We start from the raw sequence: 22,734 nt of genomic DNA, 5'->3' as shown, positions 1-22,734 counted from the left end.
AAGCTATTCTCCTGCTTCAGCCTCCCAAGTAGCTGGGATTACAGGCAAGCACCACCACGCCTGTCTAATTTTTTTGTATTTTTAGTAGAGACAGGGTTTCACCATATTGGCCAGGCTGGTCTCGAACTCTGGCCTCAAAGTCCTGACCTCAAGTGATCCACCCGCCTCGGCCTCCCAAAGTGCTGGGATTACAGGCATAAGCCACCCCGCCCGGCCCAGGCCTATTTTCTTAAACACAGAGTTTGCCTTAATGAAGAAATGGTTATGAAGGATCTTTATTAGGTAATAAAGAAATGACTAAACATCCTATTCAGTATCTTCCTGTGCTGGTTGCTTTTTTCTCACCATTTTTAAATTATGGTATAATACATGTAACATGAAATTTACCATCCTAACTTTTTTTGGAGACAGAGTCCCACTCTGTCACCCAGGCTGGAGTGCAATGGTATGACCGTAGCTCACTGCAGCCTCAGCCTCCTGGACCCAAGTGGTCCTCCCATCTCAGCCTCCAGAGTAGCTGGGATCACAGGCATGAGCTACGGCTCCCAGCCTTTCCTACCGCTTTTTCAGTGTACAATTCATGGCAACAAATACATTCACATTGTTGTGCAACTGTCACTACCATCCACCTCCAGAATTATTTTTATTTTGTAAAGCAGAATCTCTGGACTCATTAAACATTAATACCCCAGTCCTCCTCTCCCTAGGCTCTGGGAACCCGCATTCTCCTGTCTCTATGAATTTGATTACTCTGAGTACCTCATGTGAGTGGTATCATGCAGTGTTTGTTTTTTTGCACCTGCCCTATTTCATTCAGTATAATGTCCTCAAGGTTCATCTGAGTTGGTTGATTTTTTTTGAGGGGAGAAGACCGGGTTTCACTCTGTTCCCCAGGATGGGGAGCAGTGGTGCAGTCTTAGCTCACTGTAACTTCGAATTTCTGGGCTCAAAGAACCCTCAAGCCTCAGGCTCCCAAGTAACTGGAACTGCAGGTGAGCACCATTGTGCCCTGTCCCTGAGCTGGTTGACTTTTAAAAGGAGCATGTTTACTCCTGGAGGTGGGCATGTAACAGGAACACAGAACTGTAGCTCTGGAGTCTTCTGGAGGTCTCCAGATTCTCAGCTGCTTGCGCACAGCCAGGGCTGCCTCCGTGCAGTCCTGACCTCTCACGCCCTAGTCTCTGTGGATGCTGGCCCTGGTTTTGGTATCCAGAGTCCTACCTTCCAGGCAAGTTGGGAGGGTTGGTTAGCAGTCAGCTTCTAGGAGCTATTTCCTGCTGTCCTGAGGCCATCCTGGCACTGTCTGTCAGCATCCTGTGTCCCCATAGGGCATTTACCACAGCCTGGGGAGCAGTTGGTTACCTTCTTTCCCATCCGCCCTACAGACTATAAGCTCTGTATGGGTAGACAACGGGTCTTTCAGATTTCTACTCCAGTAATAACTGCAGGTAGAAGATGTTCCTTAAATCTTTTTGAAGTATTTTTGTAAGTGGATGAAGTCAATACGGCTTAGGGTGTGTGCAAAAATACTTGTTTTGCTTTTACAGTTGATTATTTTAAGGGGAGACATTGAATTATTTCTAATGACTTTTTGTCATTTGTCCTGTAGATTCCCCCTAAAGGACTCAAAACGTCTAATCCAATGGTTAAAAGCTGTTCAGAGGGATAACTGGACTCCCACTAAGTATTCATTTCTCTGTAGTGAGCATTTCACCAAAGACAGCTTCTCCAAGAGGCTGGAGGACCAGCATCGCCTGCTGAAGCCCACGGCCGTGCCATCCATCTTCCACCTGACCGAGAAGAAGAGGGGGGCTGGAGGCCATGGCCGCACCCGGAGAAAAGATGCCAGCAAGCCCACAGGGGGTGTGAGGGGACACTCGAGTGCCGCCACCGGCAGAGGAGCTGCAGGTTGGTCACCGTCCTCGAGTGGAAACCCGATGGCCAAGCCAGAGTCCCGCAGGTTGAAGCGAGCTGCTCTGCAAGGTGAAGCCACACCCAGGGCGGCCCAGGAGGCCGCCAGCCAGGAGCAGGCCCAGCAAGCTCTGGAACGAACTCCGGGAGATGGACTGGCCACCATGGTGGCAGGCAGTCAGGGAAAAGCAGAAGCGTCTGCCACAGATGCTGGCGATGAGAGCGCCACTTCCTCCATCGAAGGGGGCGTGACAGATAAGAGTGGCATTTCTATGGATGACTTTACGCCCCCAGGATCTGGGGCGTGCAAATTTATCGGCTCACTTCATTCGTACAGTTTCTCCTCCAAGCACACCCGAGAAAGGCCATCTGTCCCCCGAGAGCCCATTGACCGCAAGAGGCCGAAGAAAGATGTGGAACCAAGCTGCAGTGGGAGCAGCCTGGGACCCGACAAGGGCCTGGCCCAGAGCCCTCCCAGCTCATCACTTACCGCGACACCGCAGAAGCCTTCCCAGAGCCCCTCTGCCCCTCCTGCCGACGTCACCCCGAAGCCAGCCACGGAAGCCGTGCAGAGCGAGCACAGCGACGCCAGCCCCATGTCCATCAACGAGGTCATCTTGTCGGCGTCAGGGGCCTGCAAGCTCATCGACTCACTGCACTCCTACTGCTTCTCCTCCCGGCAGAACAAGAGCCAGGTGTGCTGCCTGCGGGAGCAGGTGGAGAAGAAGAACGGCGAGCTGAAGAGCCTGCGGCAGAGGGTCAGCCGCTCCGACAGCCAGGTGCGGAAGCTACAGGAGAAGCTGGATGAGCTGAGGAGAGTGAGCGTCCCCTATCCGAGTAGCCTGCTGTCGCCCAGCCGCGGTCAGTACCGGAGCCTCGCGTACCCATGTTCCCTTCCCGTTAGGAGGGGTTTCTCTGCAAGGTGGCCAACGTCCCCTGAGCATTTCTGGGAGGTGTCACAAGCTCCCTGCGCTCTCAGAAGGAAGCTCTGGTCGTAACCATACCTTGTGGATGAGGGAACCCAGGTTAGAAAGCAGGCCTCACTGCACCTGGTCCCACAAGAGGCATCTGTGTGTGTAGGGATGTAGGCCGTGAAGGAGGCAGGCAGCACGCGTCAGCCAGGAGCGCCTGAACGCCTCCGTGGAGAGTGCACAGGGAAAGATAGCTTCTGTTTCATACCTTATGCAACAGAAATTCCAGATGAGTTAGGAACTAGATGGAAAATAAGAGAGTAAACTTTCAGAAAAAGCAAATATCAGAAACTGTTAAAATCATGAGGAGGTTCTTTCTGTTCACGTTTTAAGGAATATCCTTGAAGTTAAATCATCATGAACGTTAATAATTATTTTAACATCTATTCAATTAAAACATCTATTGAGGCTGGACTCGGTGGCTCACACCTGTAATCCCAGTACTTTGGGAGGCTAAGGTGGGCAGATCACTTGAGGTCAGGAGTTCGAGACCACCCTGGCCAATATGGTGAAACATACAAAAACATACTACTAAAACATACAAAAACCAGCTGCACGTGGTGGTGCACGCTTGTAATCCCAGTTATTGGGGAGGCTGGGGCAGGTGGATCGCTTGAACCTGGGAGGCAGAGGTTGCTGTGAGCCAGGATTGCACCACTTCACTCTGGCCTGGGTGACAGAATAAGACTCTGTCTCCAAAAAAAAAAAAAAAAAAAAGACACACATCTATTGAAACACATTCTCAGCCGGGCATGGTGGCACACTCCTGTAATGCCAGCTACTCAGGAGGCTGAGGCAGGAGAATAGCTTGAACCTGGGAGGCGGAGGTTGCAGTGAGCTGAGATGGCACCACTGCACTACTCTTTGTCAGCCTGCGTGACAAAGAGCACAACTCTGTCTCAAAAGAGGAAGAAAAAGAAATACAATACATTCTCTGTTGCAAAAATTAAAACTGCAGAAATAGACTAAGAAGTGGTAAAAAAATTATTGTTTCTCATCCACCTCCCAAGTTCTATTCCTTGTTGTTATTAAAAATTTGGTGTGTAAGCCAGGCACAGTAGCTCTTGCCTGTAATCTCAGCACTTCGGGAGGCCGAAGAGGGAAGGTTACTTGAGTCCAGAAGTTCAAACCAGCCTGGGCAACATAGGGAGACCCCATCTCTATAAATAATTTAAAAATTAGCCGAGTACCATGGTGCACGCCTGTGGTCCCAACTACTTGGGAGACTGAGGCAGAAGGATAGCTTGAGCCTGGGAGGTCGAGGCTGTAGTGAGCTGTGATCGCACCACTGTACTCCAGCCTAGGTGACAGTGAGACCCTGTCTCAAAAAACAAAATTTCCTGTGTAATCTTTGTATGTATATTAGCTCTATTTCTGTTTTTTCCCGTATTTTACTGTTAAGTACTTCTTAAAATTGGTTTCTAGATGTTTACATAGGCGGATGGTTTCCTTTGCCTGTCGTGTACATAGGAAAACCATATTCCTACCACATTGTTGATTTCATCTGGATCAATGCTTGTCAATAAGTATATGATAGTGGGACAAGATTTTCAGGACCTCCTGGATCCTCAGGGTAACAGCTATTAGCACAACCGAAAACAAAGCCCATCCGACATGTTTTCCAGATGTGTCCTGGGGAGGAACGGTGCCACTGAGTACTGCTGACCTAGATTTTCAGATCAAATCTAGATTTTCGGATTCTCGGGTTGAAATTGTATACTGTTTTTCTCTTGGAATTTTATTTTATTTTTTGAGACGGCATCTCACTCTGTTGCCAAGGCTGGAGTGCAGTGGTGAGATCTCAGCTAACTGCAACCTCTGCCTCCCGGGTTCAAGCAGTTCTCCAACCTCTGCCTCCTGGGTTCAAGCCATTCTCCTACCTCAGCCTCCCAAGGAGCTAGGATTACAGGCCCCTATCACCACACCCGGCTAATTCTTATATTTTTAGTAGAGATGATGTTTCACCATGTTGGCTACAGTTGTGAGCCACCACACCAGGCCTTCTCTCGGAATTTTTTTTTTTTTGAGACGGAGTTTTGCTCTTGTTGCCCAGGCTGGAGTGCAATGGTGCAATCTTGGCTCACCGCAACCTCCACCTCCCGGGTTCAAGCGATTCTCTTGCCTCAGCCTCCCGAGTAGCTGGGATCACAGGCATGCGCCACCACACCCAGCTAATTTTGTATTTTTAGTAGAGACAGTGGTTTCTCCATGTTGGTCAGGCTGGTCTCGAACTCCTGACCTCAGGTGATCCATCCGCCTCGGCCTCCCAGCTTCTCTTGGAATTTTAAAGCTGTTTGTAGTTATCAGAGCTAATGCTGCTTTTGACAGCTTCTCTCTGTTCCTGTTGGTTAAACTTCCTGAAGTTTGTCTCCATTACAGGTTTTTGCAAACAGCCAGCCCTTCGTGTCTCTGAGTTGTTGTTTATGCTGGTTAATCCTTACATCTTTTTGCTTTGTTGGGTTTTTTCTTGTAGTTCTGGTTCCTGGCGTGTTCCTTAACCCTGCAATGGAGGCTGTGGCTCTCCTGTTCCTTGGGCTGCGCGCCATGGATCTGCCTCTCTCTGCTTTTGTTGCTGTTCATTTCTGAGTCGTTTGTAATTCCAGCCTTGATGCCCCCTTTAACCCTGTGGTTATTTAAAAGGGTGTTGACAGATTTTTAAGTGCACACAGATTGGGCGAGGGGAGCTAATTTTTTTGTAGTTACTTTAAAATTTGATTGCATTAAGGTCTAATGGTAAGGACTGAAGGAGTTCTGCTTTTTGGAATCCTTTGAGACTTCACTGTGGCTAACACAGTCCCTTTTTGTGACTGTTGCAGTGTGGTGCTAGAAAAATGTGTCCTCACCACTCCTTGGTTACATTGTTCCCGCCTGAAGCTGGGCACTTGCTTACTTGTGTTAGTCAGCGGACCAGAGCGTTCCCTAGCTTCTTGTCAGGCCCTCGGTCTGCTGATTTCCAAGAAAGGTGAGGTAGACCTCCCCTGTGGTTCTGGAGGTGCCCGTTTCTGCTTGTATGTCCAAGTTTTGCTTTCTGCCCCAAGACCATGCTGTTTGATGCATAAGTTTTCCTGTTACCAACACAAGAAACTCCTTTTTGTCCTGTTTAACGTCTTATTTCTTCATTTCCTTATTTTCAACCTTTTCATCTTATTTTATAGTTATATTTTTAACTCAATCCAAAAGTCTTTTTGTAGAGTAATTTAGTCATTTACAATTGTGATTACTGATAAGTGGGAATTCAGGCCTACCTTTTTAATTTGTTAGGCTTCCTCACCGTTTTCTTATTATTCTTCTAGTGGATGTGTTTCAATTTTTTCTTTTCTTTTTTTTTTTTTAAGAGATGGGGCTTTGCTCTGTCACCCAGGCTGGAGTGTGGTGGTCCTATCACGGCTCACTGCAGCCTTGACCTCCTGGGCTCAAGCGATCCTCCCACCTCAGCCTCTCGAGTAGCTGGGACTACAGGCACATACCACCACATCCGGCTAATTTTTAAAATTTTTTGTAGCAATAGGGTCTTACTATGTTGCCTGGGCTGGTCTTGAACCCTTGGCTTCAAGCGATCTTCCCGTCTCAGCCTCCCAAAGCTCTGGGTTTATAATTGTGAGCCACTGTGCCCAGCCCATCTTTCAGTTTTAAAAACAAACACGTGAGCCCCTCTTTGTGTAACTGTTGAGAGCTGATCGGTCCTGTGTGCCACCTTCCCTAGGTGGAGGCTGTATGTCATCTTAGTTCCGGTGCTTCTTATTCTCCCATCAAGCAACCATGATTATTAGATTGAAGTATACATTTTACTGGTTACTTTATTTACCATTGTTTACTGTATCCAAGTTTCCCCTCCTTTTTGGCAGTATTTAATGACTTTTTTTTTTTTTTTTTTTGAGACAATCTCAGACTGGAGTGCAGTGGCATGATCTCGGCTTACTGCGGCCACGACCCCCTGGGCTCCAGCGATCCTCTCACCTGAGCCTCCTGAGTAGCTGGGACTACAGGCATGTGCCATCATGCTCGGCTAATTTTTTGTGCTTTTTTTTGTTTTTTGTTTTTGTTTTCTTTTTGTAGAGATGGGGTTTTGCCATGTTGGCCAGGTAAGCCACCGCACCCAGCCATGACTTTAAAAAAAAAAAAATCCTATTCCAGTACAGTTTTGAGGGGGGCGCTGCTGACTGTTGTGGCAGTCCCAGGGTAGATGGCGATGGCTCAGACTTTAGGGAGGAAGTGGCGGTGGTAGCAATGCTGGAGGACTGGCTGGGTTCAGGGGGTTGAGAGGCAAAAGAGCAGCAGACCAGCTACAGGGATTAGGCTTGAGCACCTGGAGGATGCTGAGTGGGAGAGGCTTTTGGGGAGGAGCAGGAGATGGGGGTGAGGAACGGAGTTTGAGATGCTCTTGGGTGCTGAGGCCAGAGTTTGAACAGGCAGTCTGAGGCCAGCAGCTGGCCTCTGGGATTTGGGCATGTGAGTGTGGGGGTGGAGGGCAGAGGTGTTTGAAGCCTTGGGGGGTCGAGTGTGGTTCTAGGCAGGGCTTCAGTGCCTGGCCCAGGAGCAGGCCTCGCTGAGAGAGGGGCAGCCGAGGCGGGTCCAGGGCAAGGCTGAGGGGTTGTTCAGGAAGGAAGGGTGCCTTGCTGTGCTGGGTGCTACTCTGACCAGAATGGAGAGAAGGGGGCTGGATGTGCCCCAGGATAGTGGAGAGAAGGGGGTTGGATGTGCTCCCAGGGTCGCTGGTTACTGGAATCTCACTGGAGAGGCCGGTGGAGCCGGGCGGAGAAGGGGCCAGTGATGAGGGGTCAGGGCCAGGTTTGGCCGTGAAGTGGAGTGAGGCAAGTAGACAGGAGCCAGAGGGAGTGTGGCTCCAAAGAGAGTGTGTCAGTGGGGAGGGCTGTGAAGGGCCGGGCTCCGGAGAGCAAGGGACAGGTGCAGGCACCACCCTGCATGCCTTGTGCCCCTCCAAAGGTGAGGCCAGGCCACGGCTGGGCATGCGGTGTGGGCACAGGGGTGGCAGGAGCTAGGGTGTGGTGGGGAGAGGACATCCTCTCCCTGGGGTTGCAGTCTGTCACGCCGGCGTCGCAGGCCCTGGGGTCTGCACTCTGTGGTTCTCGCTGTCCGTGTGGATTTGTTCTTCAGTGACAGACTCTTTGGGTCATTCTTTAGGGATTTATGTGGAAAGTGCTACACACTTGTCTATTCAGCTCGTTAGCCAGTGTCTGCTTTTGGGCAGGTTCCCCAAACTGAAGGATGCGGGCCAGTGGGCTTCAGAGGTGGGTTGAAGCCACCCTCCAGAGGCAGTGCCCGGTGGCGTTCTGTGGACGTGGTGTTCTTCTCCGCCAGCAGCGATTCCTTGAGGGTACATTGTTAGCACGTCTATGAACCACATGTTCGCGGTCTTGCTTGCCCACTGAGTTATAAACGTTCTTGATATAGTAAGGATACCAACGCCTGTTAAATATTATTCACCTGTTTCCTAAGTTCAGCAATTTAACACTTGCTTCAAAATCTGTTTTCTTTTTATTCCTTTATGGATTCATTATCTACATATAATTCTTGAAATCTGGATTTTCAAAATCCAAGTACAAAACAAGTGAACCTTAATGTAAACTATGGACCCTATTTGTAGCAATGAATCAGTATTGGTTCGTAACTTGAGACATACATACCCACACTAATGCAAGATGTTAATCATAGGGGAACAGGGCAGGGGGTGAGAGGGTGAAGGAATTCTCTGTACTACCTGCTGGATTTTTCTGTCCTAAAAACAATCTGTTAATAAATAATAAATGGAAGCTGAAGAGTTTGGAGAAGTGCAGACAAAACAGGAATGTCAGAAGAGTGATAAATGGTGAAACTAGGGACATGTGTGTGGATTTATTATACTAATCTGTTTAATTTGTAATGTTCAAGATTTTTCACAATATAAAGTTGTTCAAAAATCCAGATTAGCTGGGCTCAGTGACTCATGCCTGTAATCCCAACACTTTGGGAGGCCGAGGCAGGCAGATCACTTAAGGTCAAGAGTTTGAGACCAGCCTGGCCAACAGGGTGAAGCCCTGTCTCTACTAAAAATACAAAAATTAGCTGGGCATGGTGACACGTGCCTGTAATCCCAGCTTCTCAGGAGGCTGAGGCAGGAGGATCACTTGAACCCGGGAGGTGGAGGTTGCAGTGAGTCGAGATCACGCCACTGCACTCCATCTTGGGTGACAGAGCGAGACTCCGTCTAAAAAAAAAAAACAAAAACTGTTAAGAAATAGTAGAAAGAATAACAGTGTTTTTTTTCCTCCTTATGATGTGAGCTGTAGTACTTTGTTGTTGTTTTTTGGTTTTTGTTTTGTTTTGTTTTTGTTTTTGTTTTGAGACGTAGTTTCGCTCTTGTTGCCCAGGCTAGAGTGCAATGGCGATATCTAGGCTCACTGCAACCTCCGACTCCCTGGTTAAAGCAATTCTCCTGCCTCAGCCTCCCAAGTAGCTGGGATTACAGGCATGTGCCACCATGTCCAGCTAATTTTTGTATTTTTAGTAGAGATGGGATTTCACCATGTTGGCCAGGCTGGTCTCGATCTCCTGACCTCATGATCCGCCCGTCTCAGCCTCCCAAAGTGCTGGGATTACAGGCGTGAGCCACCAAGCTGTAGTTTTTTTATATGTCCTTTATCAAGTTGACAGAATTCCCATTTATTCCTGTTGCTGAGAGCTGTTATCATGAATGGGATGTTGGAATGTGTCAGATGATTTTTTTGCACCTATTAATGTGATCCTGTGATTTACGGTCAGATGGTTTGCCTGTTGGTGTGACGGGTTACGTTAATCAATTTTAGAGCACAGAGCCAGCCTTGCATACCTGGAATAGATCTCACTGGGTCATGGCAAATAATTCTTTTTATACATTTTTTTATTCAATCGCAAATGTTTTCTTAGAGATTTTTGCATCTGTGTTCATGAGAGATATTTGTCTGTAGTTTTCTTTTTTCTTTCTTTTTTTTTTTTTTTTTTTTGAGACGGAGTCTTGCTCTGTTGCCCAGGCTGGAGTGCAGTGGCACGATCTCAGCTCACTGCAAAAACCACCTCCCGGGTTCAAGCAATTCTCCTGCCTCAGCCTCCCTAGTAGCTGGGACCACAGGCGCCCGCCATGACGCCCGGCTAATTTTTTGTATTTTTTAGAAGAGACGGGATTTCACTGTGTTAGCCATGGATGGTCTCGATCTCCTGAACTCGTGATCTGCCTGCCTCGGCCTCCCAAAATGCTGGGATTACAGGCGTGATCCACACACCTGGACTCTTTTTCCTTTTTCCTTTTTTTTTTTTTTTTTTTTTTTAAGACAGTGTCTCACTCTGTCACCCAGGCTGGAGTGCACAGTACAGAGGTGTGACCTCGGCTCACTGCTGCCTCAACCTCCTCGGCTCAGGTGACCCTCCTGCCACAGCCTTTCGAGTAGCTGGGACTATGGACACGTGCCGTCACACTGGCTAGTTTTTTAATATTTTTGTACAGACAGGGTCCCAGCCTGTTGCCCAGGCTGGTCTCGAACTCCTGGGTCCAAGTGATTCTCCCAGCTTGGCCTCTGAAAGTGTTGGAACTACAGGTGTGAGCCACCACACCCGGCCTGTAGTTTTCTTGTAGTGTGCGTGTTTTGGTATTAGGGCCCTGCTGGACACACAGAATGAGTTAGGAAGCATTTCCTCTGCTACTGTTTTCTGGTTTCATTTCTTCCTTGAATGCTTGGTAAAATCCACCAATGAAGCTAGCAGGGCTTGGTGCTTTCTGTTTTGGAAAGCTATTATTCCATTTCTTTAATAGATGCTGTGACATAATAAAAAAATATATTTAGTCTCTGCCCCAGAATATGGCACAGAGCTCCTAAAACCCTTGTCGTCTCCTGAGCAAAATGGCGCTCCGACCACCTTCCGTTCTCATAGTCGGTCTTTGCTCTGTTCGTCATACAGAGCTCCTAATCCCTTGGAATGTTCTAATAAAGTGATTCTTGGGGGGCTCCCAGATGAGGGCTGCTCACCAGAAAGACCAAGACATAAACAGAAGCTAGGGGCTTTGAGCCCCACCCCTCCATCCTGCAGGAAGAGGAATGGGGTAGAGTTAATAATTGATCATGCCTGTGTAATTAAGTCTCCATGAAAACTTCAGAACTACAGAATTTGGAGAGCTTCCAGGTTGGTGAACACATCTGTGTGCTGGATGAGGTGGTGGTGCACCCCCAACTCCACAGGGACAGACGCCCCTTGCCCGAGACCCTTCCAGACCTCTCCCTGAGCTCTTCCTCTGACTGTTTATTTGTATCTTTTTTTTTTTTTTTTTTTGAGAAAGAGTCTCACTGTGTTGCCAGGCTGGAGTACAGTGGCGCGATCTCGGCTCATTGCAACCTCCGCCTCCTGGGTTCAAGCGATTCTCCTGCCTCAGCCTCCTGAGTAGCTGGGAGTACAGGCACGCGCCACCACACCCAGCTAATTTTTTGTATTTTTAGTAGAGACCGTGTTTCACCTTGTTAGCCAGGATGGTCTCGATCTCCTGACCTCGTGATCTGCCCGCCTCGGCCTCCCACAGTGCTGGGATTACAGGCGTGAGCCACCACGCCTGGCTATTTGTGTCTTTTAAAATATCCTTCGTAATAAATTGGTATTAGTAAATAAACTCTTTTTCTGAGTTCTGAGAGCCTTCTAGCAGATTATCAAACCCAGGGAAGGGGCTGTGGGAAGCCTGGATTTGTAGCCAGGTGGGGCAGAGGCTGTGAGTAACCTGGGACCCACTACTTGCCATCGTCCTCAGATGGGGGCAGTCTTGTGGGACTGAGCCCTTAACCTGTGGGATGTGCACGAACTCCAGTTCGTGTCAGAACTGAATTGATGTGCAGGACACCCAAATGGTATCAGAGAATTGGTCAGTGTGGGAAAAGACCTGCATGTGGCCACAGAAGTGTCCTGAGTGTGCGTATAGAGAAAGAGATTGTTTTTTTCCATATATTCAATATAGGCCTGTTCAGATTATCTATTTCTTCTTGTGTGAGTTTTGGTGGAGGTGTCTTTCAGAGAATTGGTCCATCTCATCTATATGATTAAATTTGTGGGCATGGAAGTGTTTATGATACTGCTCTATTAAGCTTTTAATGGCCATGGGATTAACAGTGATTGACCCCCTCCCTTCTTTTTTTTTAAATGATATCAATAATTTGTACCTTCTCTCTTTTTTTTTCCTTTTTTCTTTCTTGAGACAGGGTCTTGCTCTGACACCCAGGCTGAAGGGCACTGGTACGATTTCGGCTCACTGCAACCTCCGCCTCCTGAGCTGAGGCGATCCTCCTACTTAGCCTCCTAAGTAGGTGGGACTACAGATGCGTGCCACCATGCCCTGCTAATTTTTGTATGTTTTGTAGAGACAGGGTTTTGCCATGTTGCCCAAGCTGGTCTGGAACTCCTGAGCTCAAGCTATCTGCCTGGCTCAGCCTCCCAAAGTGCTGGGATTACAGGCATGAGCCACCATGCTGGCCTATCCCTTTACTTTTAATCTATGTTTTTATATTCAAAGTGGGGTTTTTTTGTTGTTGTTTTATTTTTATTATTATTATTTTTTTTGACAGAGTCTCACTGTGTCACCAGGCTGGAGTGCTGTGGTGCAACGTTGGCTCACTGCAGCCTCCGACTCCCTGGTTCAAGTGATTCAGGAGGCCTTAGCCTCCTGAGTAGCTGGGATTACAGGCATGCACTACCACACCCAGATAATTTTTGTATTTTTAGTAGAGATGGGGTTTCACCATGTTGGCCAGGGTGGTCTCGATCTCCTGACATTGTGATCCGCCCGCCTCGGCCTCCGAAAGTGCTGGGATTACAGCCGTGAGCCACCGTGCCCGGCCTCAAAGTGGGTTTCTTATAGTCAACATATATTCAGGGCCAGGTGAGGTGGCTCACACCTGTAATCTCAGCTTTGAGAGGCTGAGGTGTGAGGATTGCTTGAGCCCAGGAGTTTGAGACCAGCCTGGGCAACATAATGAGACCCCATCTCTACAAAAAAAAAAAAATAAGAAAATTAGCTAGGCATGGTGATGCACACCTGTAGTCCCAGCTTCACAGGAGGCTGAGGTAGGAGGATCGCTTGAGCCCCGGAGGTTGAAGCTGCAGTGAGCGGTAATTATGCCACTGCACTCCAGCCTGGGAAACAGAACAAGACCCTATCTCAAAAAAAGAAAACTTTTTTTTTTGTTTTCTGTTAGGTCAATTAAGAATAAGAAAATATTTTATTTTACCTTCACTTAATTCTCTCTGATGCTCTCCCTTTTTTTACATACATTTTAGTTTCTGACGTATATCATATTCCGTCTCCCTGAAGAACTTTTAATATTTCTCAAAGGGAAGAGGTACTGCCAGTGAATTCTCTGTTTTTATTTAAAGAAATTTTTTTGTTTGTTTTTTGTTTTGTTTTGTTTGAGACAGAGCCTTGCTCTGTCGCCAGGCTGGGGTGCAGTGGCGTGATCATCTCAGCTCATTGCAACCTCTGCCTCCCAGGCTCAAGCAATTCTCCTGCCTCAGCCTCCCAAGTAGCTGGGATCACAGGCGCCCGCCACCAGCCCCAGTGTCGTATTTTTAGTAGAGACAGGGATTCACCACGTTGGCCAGACTGGTCTCGAACTCCTGACCTCAGGCGATCCACCCACCTTGGCCTCCCAAAGTGTTGGGATTACAGGCGTGAGCCACCGCGCCTGCCTAAATAAGTCTTTATATTAAGTTTCTTTTTCAGAGATTTAGAAAAAAATGGGAAAAAAGTAAGTTCTTTACTTCTCCTTTGCACCCGAAGAATAGTTTCACTGGATGTAGAGTTGCACGTTTTTGGTTTGGTTTGGGTTTTTTTTTTTTGCTTGCGTGGTTTCTGACAAGTCTGCTGTAATTCTTATTCTTTCTGCTCTACATGTAAGGATTTTTTTTCCTTTTGATTCTCTTAGTCTTTGGTTTTCTGCAGTTTGAGTATGACATGCCTATGTGTAGATTCTTTGGTATTTATCTTGCTTGATGTTTTCCGAGCTTCCTGGATCTGTGGTTTGGTGTCATCGATAATTTTGGAAAACTCTGAACTATGGTTAATTCAAATACTTCTGCTCCTTTCATCTCTTTCTGGCATTCCCATTATGCTCATGTAACACTTTTGCCCCACAATTCTCCAATATTCTGATTTTTTTTTTCCGTTTTTTTCTCTTTGCATTTCAGTTTGGGAAGTTTCTATTGACATATCTTCAACTCAGTGATTCTTTCTTCAGCCATATCCATCCTGTTGATGAGCCCTTAGAGATTCTTCATTTCAGATAGCATTTTTGGTTTGCAGCAATTTCCTTTTTGTTCTTTTGTCCATCACTCCTCTTACATTGCCCATGTTTTCTTGCCTATCACCCACTTTTTCCGTTAGAGCCCTTAGCATATTAATTGTACTGATTTTATTATTATTACTATTATTTTGAGATGGAGTCTTGCTCTGTTGCCCAGGCTGGAGTGCAGTGGCACAGTCTCGGCTCACTGCAACCTCTGCTTCCTGGGCTCAAGCAATTCTCCTACCTCAGCCTCCTGAGTAGCTGGGATTACAGGCACCCACCACCACGCCCAGCTAATTTTTGTATTTTTAGTAGAGACGGTGTTTCACCATGCTGGCCAGGCTGGTCTCGAACTCCTGACCTCAAGTGATCCACCCACCTTGGCCTCCCAAAGTGCTGGGATTACAGAGGTGAGCCACTGTGCCCAAACTAACCAGTAATTTTAATTTCTCCGTGTGGTAATTCTAAAATCTCTGCCATACCTGAGTCTGGTTCTGATGCTCACTCTCTCTCTTCAGATTTTTTTTTTTTGCCTTTTAGCATGTCTCGTAATTTTTGGTTGCGAAGTAGACATGAAATATCAGATCCAGCCGTGTGCTACATGATGATGTTTTGGTCAATGACAGACCACATACACCATGGTAGTCCCGTAAGATTATAATGGAGCTGAAAGAGTCCTGTCACCTAGTGACATTGTAGCCATTGTAACATCGTAGTACAATTTTTTTAAATCGATTTAGTGTAGCCTCTGTGCAGTATTGAGAAAGTCTACCATAGTGTACAGTCATCTCCCAGGCCTTTGCATTCACTCACCGCCTCAGTCACTGCCTCAGTCACCGACTCACTCACCCCTCAGTCACCGACTCACTCACCCCTCACTCACTGACTCACTCACCCCTCACTCATCCCTCACTCACTGACTCACTCACCCCTCACCCCTCACTCACCGACTCACTCACTCCTCACTGACTCACTCACCCCTCAGTCACCGACTCACTCACCCCTCACCCCTCACTCACTCCTCACTCACCAACTCACCCCTCACTCATCCCTCACTCACTGACTCACTCACCCCTCACCCCTCACTCACTGACTCACTCACCCCTCACCCCTCACTCACCGACTCACTCACTCCTCACTGACTCACTCACCCCTCACTCACCGACTCACTCACTCCTCAATGACTCACTCACCCCTCAGTCACCGACTCACTCACCCCTCACTCACGACTCACTCACCCCTCACTCACCGACTCACTCACCCCTCACCCCTCACTCACCCCTCACTCACCGACTCAGTCACCCCTCACCCCTCACTCACCCCTCACTCACTCCTCACCCCTCACTCACCCCTCACTCACTCCTCACTCACCGACTCACTCACCCCTCACTCACCCCTCACTCACCAACTCACTCACCCCTCACTTACCCCTCACTCACTGACTCACTCACCCCTCGCTCACCGACTCACTCACCCCTCACTCACCAACTCACTCACCCCTCACTCCTCACTCATCCCTCACTCACTGACTCACTCACCCCTCACCCCTCACTCACCGACTCACTCACCCCTCACTCACTCCTCACTCACCAACTCACTCACCCCTCACTCATCCCTCACTCACTGACTCACTCACCCCTCACCCCTCACTCACCGACTCACTCACCCCTCACTCACCGACTCACTCACCCCTCACTCACCGACTCACTCACCCCTCACCCCTCACTCATCCCTCACTCACCGACTCACTCACCCCTCACCCCTCACTCACCGACTCACTCACCCCTCAGTCACTGACTCACTCACCCCTCACTCATCCCTCACTCACTCCTCACTCACCAACTCACTCACCCCTCACTCATCCCTCACTCACTGACTCACTCACCCCTCACTCACCGACTCACTCACCCCTCACCCCTCACTCATCCCTCACTCACCGACTCACTCACCCCTCACTCACCGACTCACTCACCCCTCACCCCTCACTCACGACTCACTCACCAACTCACTCACCCCTCACTCACTGACTCACTCACCCCTCACCCCTCACTCACCGACTCACTCACCCCTCACCCCTCACTCACCCCTCACCCCTCACTCACCCCTCACCCCTCACTCACGACTCACTCACCCCTCACTCACCCCTCACTCACCCCTCACTCACCCCTCACTCACCAACTCACTCACCCCTCACTCACTGACTCACTCACCCCTCACTCACTGACTCACTCACCCCTCACTCACCAACTCACTCACCCCTCACTCACCCCTCACTCACCAACTCACTCACCCCTCACTCACCGACTCACTCACCCCTCACCCCTCACTCACCAACTTACTCACCGACTCACCCAGAGCAACTGCCCATGCTGCACACTCCAGTGCTGGTAAGTGCCTTATGCAGGTGAACCATTTTTTGTCTCTTATGCCATATTTTTACTGTAGGTTTTCTATGTTTAGATGTGTTTTAGGTACACACACACTTGGCACTGTGTTACAACTGCCTGCAGTATTCAGTAACACACTGGGGTGTGTAGCCTGGGAGCACAGGCTGTGCCATACAGCCTAGGTGCGTGGTACACGGTAAGTGCACTCTGTGACGTTTGTACAATGATGAACTTGCCTCATGACGTGTTTGTCAACGCATCCCCCATCAGTAAGTGCTGCTTGACTGAAAGGTGAAGTAAGTGTGCCTTGTTTGGAGGGCATCCATCCCCTTAACCTGGCTGGCACTCGGGCTGTGTTTAATCCTGCAGTGGCTGTAAAATTCCTCGAGTGTCCTTGTTTTGTCTCCCTGTTGTCGTGGAGTTTCTCCGAGCATGCCTTCCACAGCCTGCGCCTGGGCCCTTTCCACTCCCACCCAGGATGTTATGCTGGAGCCTGCAGGGCTGGGAGGGGAAGCAGGCTCCAGCCTGTGACTCGATTTAAGCCCTTCGGTGGCCCGTGTCCCTGAGCCGTGACCTTCACACGTGTCTTTCCCTTTCTCCTCCCCGCTTGGGTGAGACGGAAGACTGGTGGGGCTGGAGCAGTGAAATGCCCTTCCCAGCTGAGATGAGGTCCTGGTGAAGTCAGCTTCGCTACAGAGCAGGCCTGGCCTTTGCCTGGAGAACGCTCTGGGCTCATTTCAAGGTGGTCACCTCCCCCTCCTCATCCCAGAGACATGAGGTGTTTTTTTGTTTCTTGGCTTTTCGTGGGGAGAACCTGATGGGGTTCCTGGAGGTGAAACCTATGAAAATGTAGGACCCCAGGAGATTCTCACACCTGCCATGTTCAGCCTCCAGCATTTTGTTCAAATCAAGTTCCCACCAGTTCCTTCCCCTGTAGACTGTAGATTCTGCTCCACGTGAGCTGATCTCACTGCTGTTCTCTGTGGCAGGAGAAACATCTGTGACCTTACTTCCTTATGGATCCAAGAAAAGTTGTTGATTTTCACTTCTTTCAGTGTTTTTTGCTGTTGTTTTAAGGCTGTGGTATATGACTCCTAAGCTCTTTACATGCGAGAGTGGAAACCGGAAGCTTACTCCCCACCCATTATTTTTCGGTTATTGCTAGCGTGTGGGAAAGCTACCAATTTTAGTAATTGGCCATCTTATCAAATTCACTTGTAGATTCTAATAGTTCTTCAATTGAGACTCGGATTAACGAGGAAATCAAACATAACATTTGCAAATTATTTGTATCCACTTTATGGCCTTTTTATATTTTATAGAAATACTTGCTGTATTTTCTCTCCATCATGATTTCTGTTTTTCCCCTGGGCATGCAACTCCTTCCGTTTCATGGTTGATAAGTTGAGGGCCTTGATGTCACTTTAAAACAACAGTTCCCTGCTGGTATGCCTTGTCAGTGGACCCAAACATATCACGGTGTTCCTGGACAGCTCCTCCCCACCTTGGGACAGCTGGTGCGGGCCGCGCACCCTCAGCTTCCATGCACCCTGTTGTACTAAGCAGTAAGTGTCCCTTTCTGTGTGTGCCTTGGCAGGAAACACCGTGTCACTAACACAAAGAGATGTGAGGGTGGGAGCTCCAGGAAGGAGCCGTCCCCAGGTCCCAGTGGGTGCATTTGCTCACTTCCTGTCCTGGGTTCCCGGGCCGCTTGCCAGGAGACAGGACAGTCTCTGAGCCTCCATGTCCAGGTGAAGATGAGTCTCCAGCCACCCTCTAGGAGACAGAAAAGGACATGCCAGGGGTGGCCAGAGGGACTGCTCTGGAGAGAGAAAGCATTTAGGATGTGCCTGGCTCTGTGGAGTTGCCTTCCTCTGCTGTAGCTGGTGGAGGAGGCTGAGGGTAGAAGCCGCACTCGTCACTCCGCCCAGACCTCTGGCCAGTCCCTCTTTCATAAAATTCACCTAACCTCCAAAGCTCCTTCCAGCTCTGAAATTCTGTGATCTGGGCTGTCATTGTCTTTTACTTTCTTTTGAGACGTGATCTTTCATAGTGGAACTACAATTCCCAGAATGCACCATTTAAAGTTAGCATTCACTTCCTGCAGAGCCATTAAGAGCCAGGTGCAAACATTTCCCGTCAATTGGCAGAAAACAACCTTGAGGAACCTTGACGAGTGTCCGGAGTTTAGAAAACTTAGGGATGGGTAAGCCTGCTTTCAGTGTCTTGGGCCAAAACATGAAAATTTAAATTTCTTGCAGGAAATTTAAATTTTTGTTTTTGTGTTTTGGTTGAGATTTTAATAAAAGAAAAATGAAATCAGAAAAGAAATGCCTAGAAAAGCCTGTCTGGTTTATTTAAAGAGGTGGAAAGTGACAAATAGACTAGGTCCTTTATAGTATTTTTTGTTTCATGTTTAAATTTATTTTTTTCTAATGAAGTATAATTTACAGAGAGTAAAATACACAGATATTGAGGTCACAGTTTGATGGATCTTAACATATATCTAGGCTCAAGTAACCTGATGTTTGGATTCTAAAATTCTCTTACTGGTCGTCCTCACCCCCACCCATGCTTCAGTGACAACAAGGAGGGACAGTGGCTAGGCTGCTGCCACGTTCCGCGCGGCCTGAAGTGGTAGAGGGTGCAGGGGGAGCGGCCCCAGGAGCAGGTTAACCTGGTGAGGTGCAGCGTAGCCAGAAGGAGGCGCCGCCGCTGCTTGTTTACTGCCTGACCTGTTGTCCCTGTCCAAATTAAACTCCATTAAGATTCAGAGCAAATAACAGCAAGCCGGGAGGGCGACAGGAAGAGAAGTATTTCTCACAGCCATTAGTTGCTCACAGCCGTAAGCCTCCATCTAGTTGCTTAGCCGCATGCTCCTTCCTTTCCAGTCTGATGTTATTTTTTCTGCTCAAAAGCATTTCTTTTGAATTTCAGAGCTATCTTAGAATTCTCTAGTTTTTTAAAAAGAAATTGCCACATAAGTGCTGCGTCCTGTCCTGTCCCCAAGTGTGGTGTGGGCCCTGTGCCCCCGAAGCAGCAGCCGCCTGCAGGGTAGCTTCTCTCCAGGGCCCGCGGGACTTGCTTCCCTGACCTGGCATGCACATAGCAAAGTCCACTCAAAAGCTCACTTTTAGCCAGAATTTTTGAGGCAGCCTCTCCCTACCTGTTCTTACCAGGACACCATCCCCCTGCTCAGGTGCCACTGCTTACCCGCTCTGTGGTGGGCCTCTCTGGTCCTGATGCCAGGGCTCGCCCTCAGCTCTCGTGCGCCTGCACCCGCCCTTCTCACTGATGTCACGGGTCGCCTTCCAAGCTGCCAGCAATGCCAGCTGCTGGCCATCTCCAGCCCACCCATCCCTCTCATCTCACTCTCATTTCCGTCTCCCTTGGGCTAGTCGTTGAGGCAGAAAGCCCGGGCCACGTCCCTCCTACGTAAAAGGTGCTGGCCCATCCAGGCCCACTTGGGGGAATAGATGGTCCAGTTCAACTTGACCAGACTTCAGATAAGCCCAGTTCTTCCGAGGAGCCAGCTGTGCTCACCTGTCCTTGCCAGCCCCCTGACCGAGTTCTCCCAGGCGTCTTGTGGCAGGGGCTCTGGGCTGCTCCAGCTGCAGGACTGGGGCAGAGTGTGTCCCCATGGGCGCCCTCCTTGCTTCCAGGCCAGCCGGGCTGGGCCTGTGTCTAGAACCAGCTCCCCAGCATCCTGAGGAACGCGAAACCTACTCAGAAACACGGCTGAGGGCGGCGAAGAGCTCTCCTGATGGGTCGGGAACCGTGGGCTTGGGGCACGGGGATGTGCTGGGTGCCGCCAGTGGCGTCCTCACTCCCACCTGGGAGAAGAGAGGAGTGAAGAAGAGAGGTGGGAGGTGAGAGGCACCGGGCAGGGCGCTGTGTGTGGCTCCAGCCCTCTCTGGCCCTCTGCATCTGCCCCAAGGTATGCGACTCACACCACAGTGGTGTCATTTGTTTTAATTTGAACAGATGTTTAGAAATGGGGATATTTTAGCCTAAAATCAGCTTCTGGCTTTTCTCGAAATATTGGATCTGCAGTAGGTGCTGCAGCTTGGATGGCAGCAGACCCTGGGGCCAGGAGCCAAGGCCCTGAGCTGTGAGGCCGACCTCACTCCCCACCACATCCCCTGCTCTGAGGCCGCCCAGAACCCTGTGCTGCAGTGACATAGTAAACACTCTTGAGATAAAATGCTTTTAGTTTTTTTACGTTTTCTGCTTTTTGAAATATCAATTTGTTTGGGGAGGTTTTTCTTCATAACATTTTTATTGAGGTGTAATTCGCATAAGTGAAACACAAGCTCCTAGGTGTTCCCGTGGTGAGTTTTGGCAGGTGCAGGCGCTTGTGCAGCCACACCCACGTCCAGCGGTCCGGGTTCTCCTTTGCACTCCCCTCCAAGCCCCTCCCCGTCACCGTTCAGATTCCCCACCCTCCATCCTTTCTGCCTGGTCTGGAATTTCATCTAATTGGAATCATAGAATATATACGTTTTTGTCTGGCTTCTTTCTTTTCGCGCAGTGTTTTCAAGGGACACCTGATTGATTTTCATTTCTAGTCTCACTGCATTGTGATCAGACAGTAGACTTCTTTCTGCTTTCTAGAACTTACAGGCTTTCTTTGACCCTTTAGAAGGCCAGTTTGCATGACTGTTCCAGAGGAACTTGAAGAAGGCATTCCTTAGTTGTTTTTTTTGTTTTTGTTTTTGTTTTTGTTTTTGTTTTGAGACGGAGTTTCGCTCTTGTCACCCAGGCTGGAGTGCAATGGTGCAATCTCGGCTCACCGCAACCTCCGCCTCCCAGTTTCAAGCGATTCTCCTGCCTCAGCCTCCCGAGTAGCTGGGATTACAGGCATGCGCCACCACACCCGGCTAATTTTTTGTGTGTTTTTAGTAGAGACGGGGTTTCATCATGTTGGTCAGGCTGGTCTCGAACTCCTGACCTCAGGTGATCCACCCACTTCAGCCTCCCAAAGTGCTGGGATTACAGGCATGAGCCACTGCGCCCGGCGGTATTCCCTAGTTTTAAGCTACAGAGTTCAATATGTATCAGTCAGAACTACCTTATTAATTATATTATTTGGGAATTTTGTTTTATTTGTATTCATTCAGACTTAGAGGTGAATTGCAATTTCATTTGGTTTCTTTCTCTCGACATCTTCGTGTGTCATCAGTAATTTCTGCTTTATAGATGTTGCTGTGCTTGGTGCATGAGTATCCCTCACGGTTACGTCTTCATTGTGCATTCTGCCCTTCATTCGGGAGAGCCATTCTTTGTCTAGTTCCATGCATTTTACGTGATGCTAAGATTGGGAAGCCTGCTTCCTTATTGCTTATTGCCCAGCTTTCTGGACTCTCTCTCTGAATTGCTTTATTTTAGGTGCATCTCTCATTTACAGCAAAAGAGGTGAGGGTCTTGCCTTGTGGTCCAATCTGAAAAGCCTTTTTTTTTTTTCTCAAGGCAGGGTGTCTCTCCAGTTGCCCAGACTGGAGTGCAGTGGCGCGATCTTGGCTCACTGCAGCCTCAACCTCCTGGGCGCAAGTGATTCTCCCCACCTACCCTCCCGAGTAGCGGGGGCTACAGACACGCACCACCATGCCTGGCTAATTTTTTTGTATTTCTGGTAGAGATGGGGTTTCACTATGTTGCCCAGGCTGGTCTCGAATTTCTGGACTCAAGCAATCCACCCACCTCGGTCTCTCAAAGTTTTGGGATTATAGGTATGAGCCATCATGCCCGGCCCTGAAAACCTTTTTCATATGTAAGTTCAAGCATTTTTAGTCTTGGTTCTGTCATCTTATTTTATATTATGCTTGTTGTGTTTTACTTTTTTTTGTTTTGTTTTTGTTTTGTTTCTGAGACAGGGTCTCGCTCTGTCACCCAGGTTGGAGCGTAGTGATGTGCTCTCGGCTCATTGGGATCTCTGCCTCCCAGGCCCAAGCGATCCTCCCACCTCAGCCTCTGGAGTAGCTGGGACGACAGGCACGTGCCACCACGCCCAGCCAATTTTTTGTAGTTCTGGTAGAGACAGTGTTTTGCTATGTTGCCTGGGCTGGTCTCAAACTCCTGAGCTCAGGCGATCCACCCTCCTCGGCCTCCCAAAGGGCTGGGATTACAGATGTGAGCCACTGTGACCGGCCCAGTTTTCAAAATGAAATCTTCCACTGC

At 48.8% G+C, this 22,734-nt stretch overlaps 1 protein-coding gene across 2 annotated transcripts in view; it reads left to right on the top strand.

The window, feature by feature from the left end:
- THAP4 (THAP domain containing 4) overlaps positions 1–22,734 on the top strand; it is a 55,069-nt gene that overhangs the window by 1,492 nt on the left and 30,843 nt on the right. The window contains exon 2 of one of the 2 annotated variants that reach the window (XM_034955582.4): positions 1,610–2,772. In XM_034955582.4, coding sequence (XP_034811473.2) covers positions 1,610–2,772 — 1,163 coding nt within the window. Of the gene's footprint in view, positions 1–1,609; positions 2,773–18,633; positions 18,764–22,734 lie in introns of those variants that run through there. The other variant, XM_008965605.3, reaches the window with a different exon arrangement.

Source organism: Pan paniscus, chromosome 13, assembly GCF_029289425.2.
Source record: "Pan paniscus chromosome 13, NHGRI_mPanPan1-v2.0_pri, whole genome shotgun sequence".
Taxonomy (NCBI): domain Eukaryota; kingdom Metazoa; phylum Chordata; class Mammalia; order Primates; family Hominidae; genus Pan; species Pan paniscus.
The sequence above is the reverse complement of the archived record's forward strand: the minus strand, read 5'-3'. Positions and strand labels throughout refer to the sequence as shown.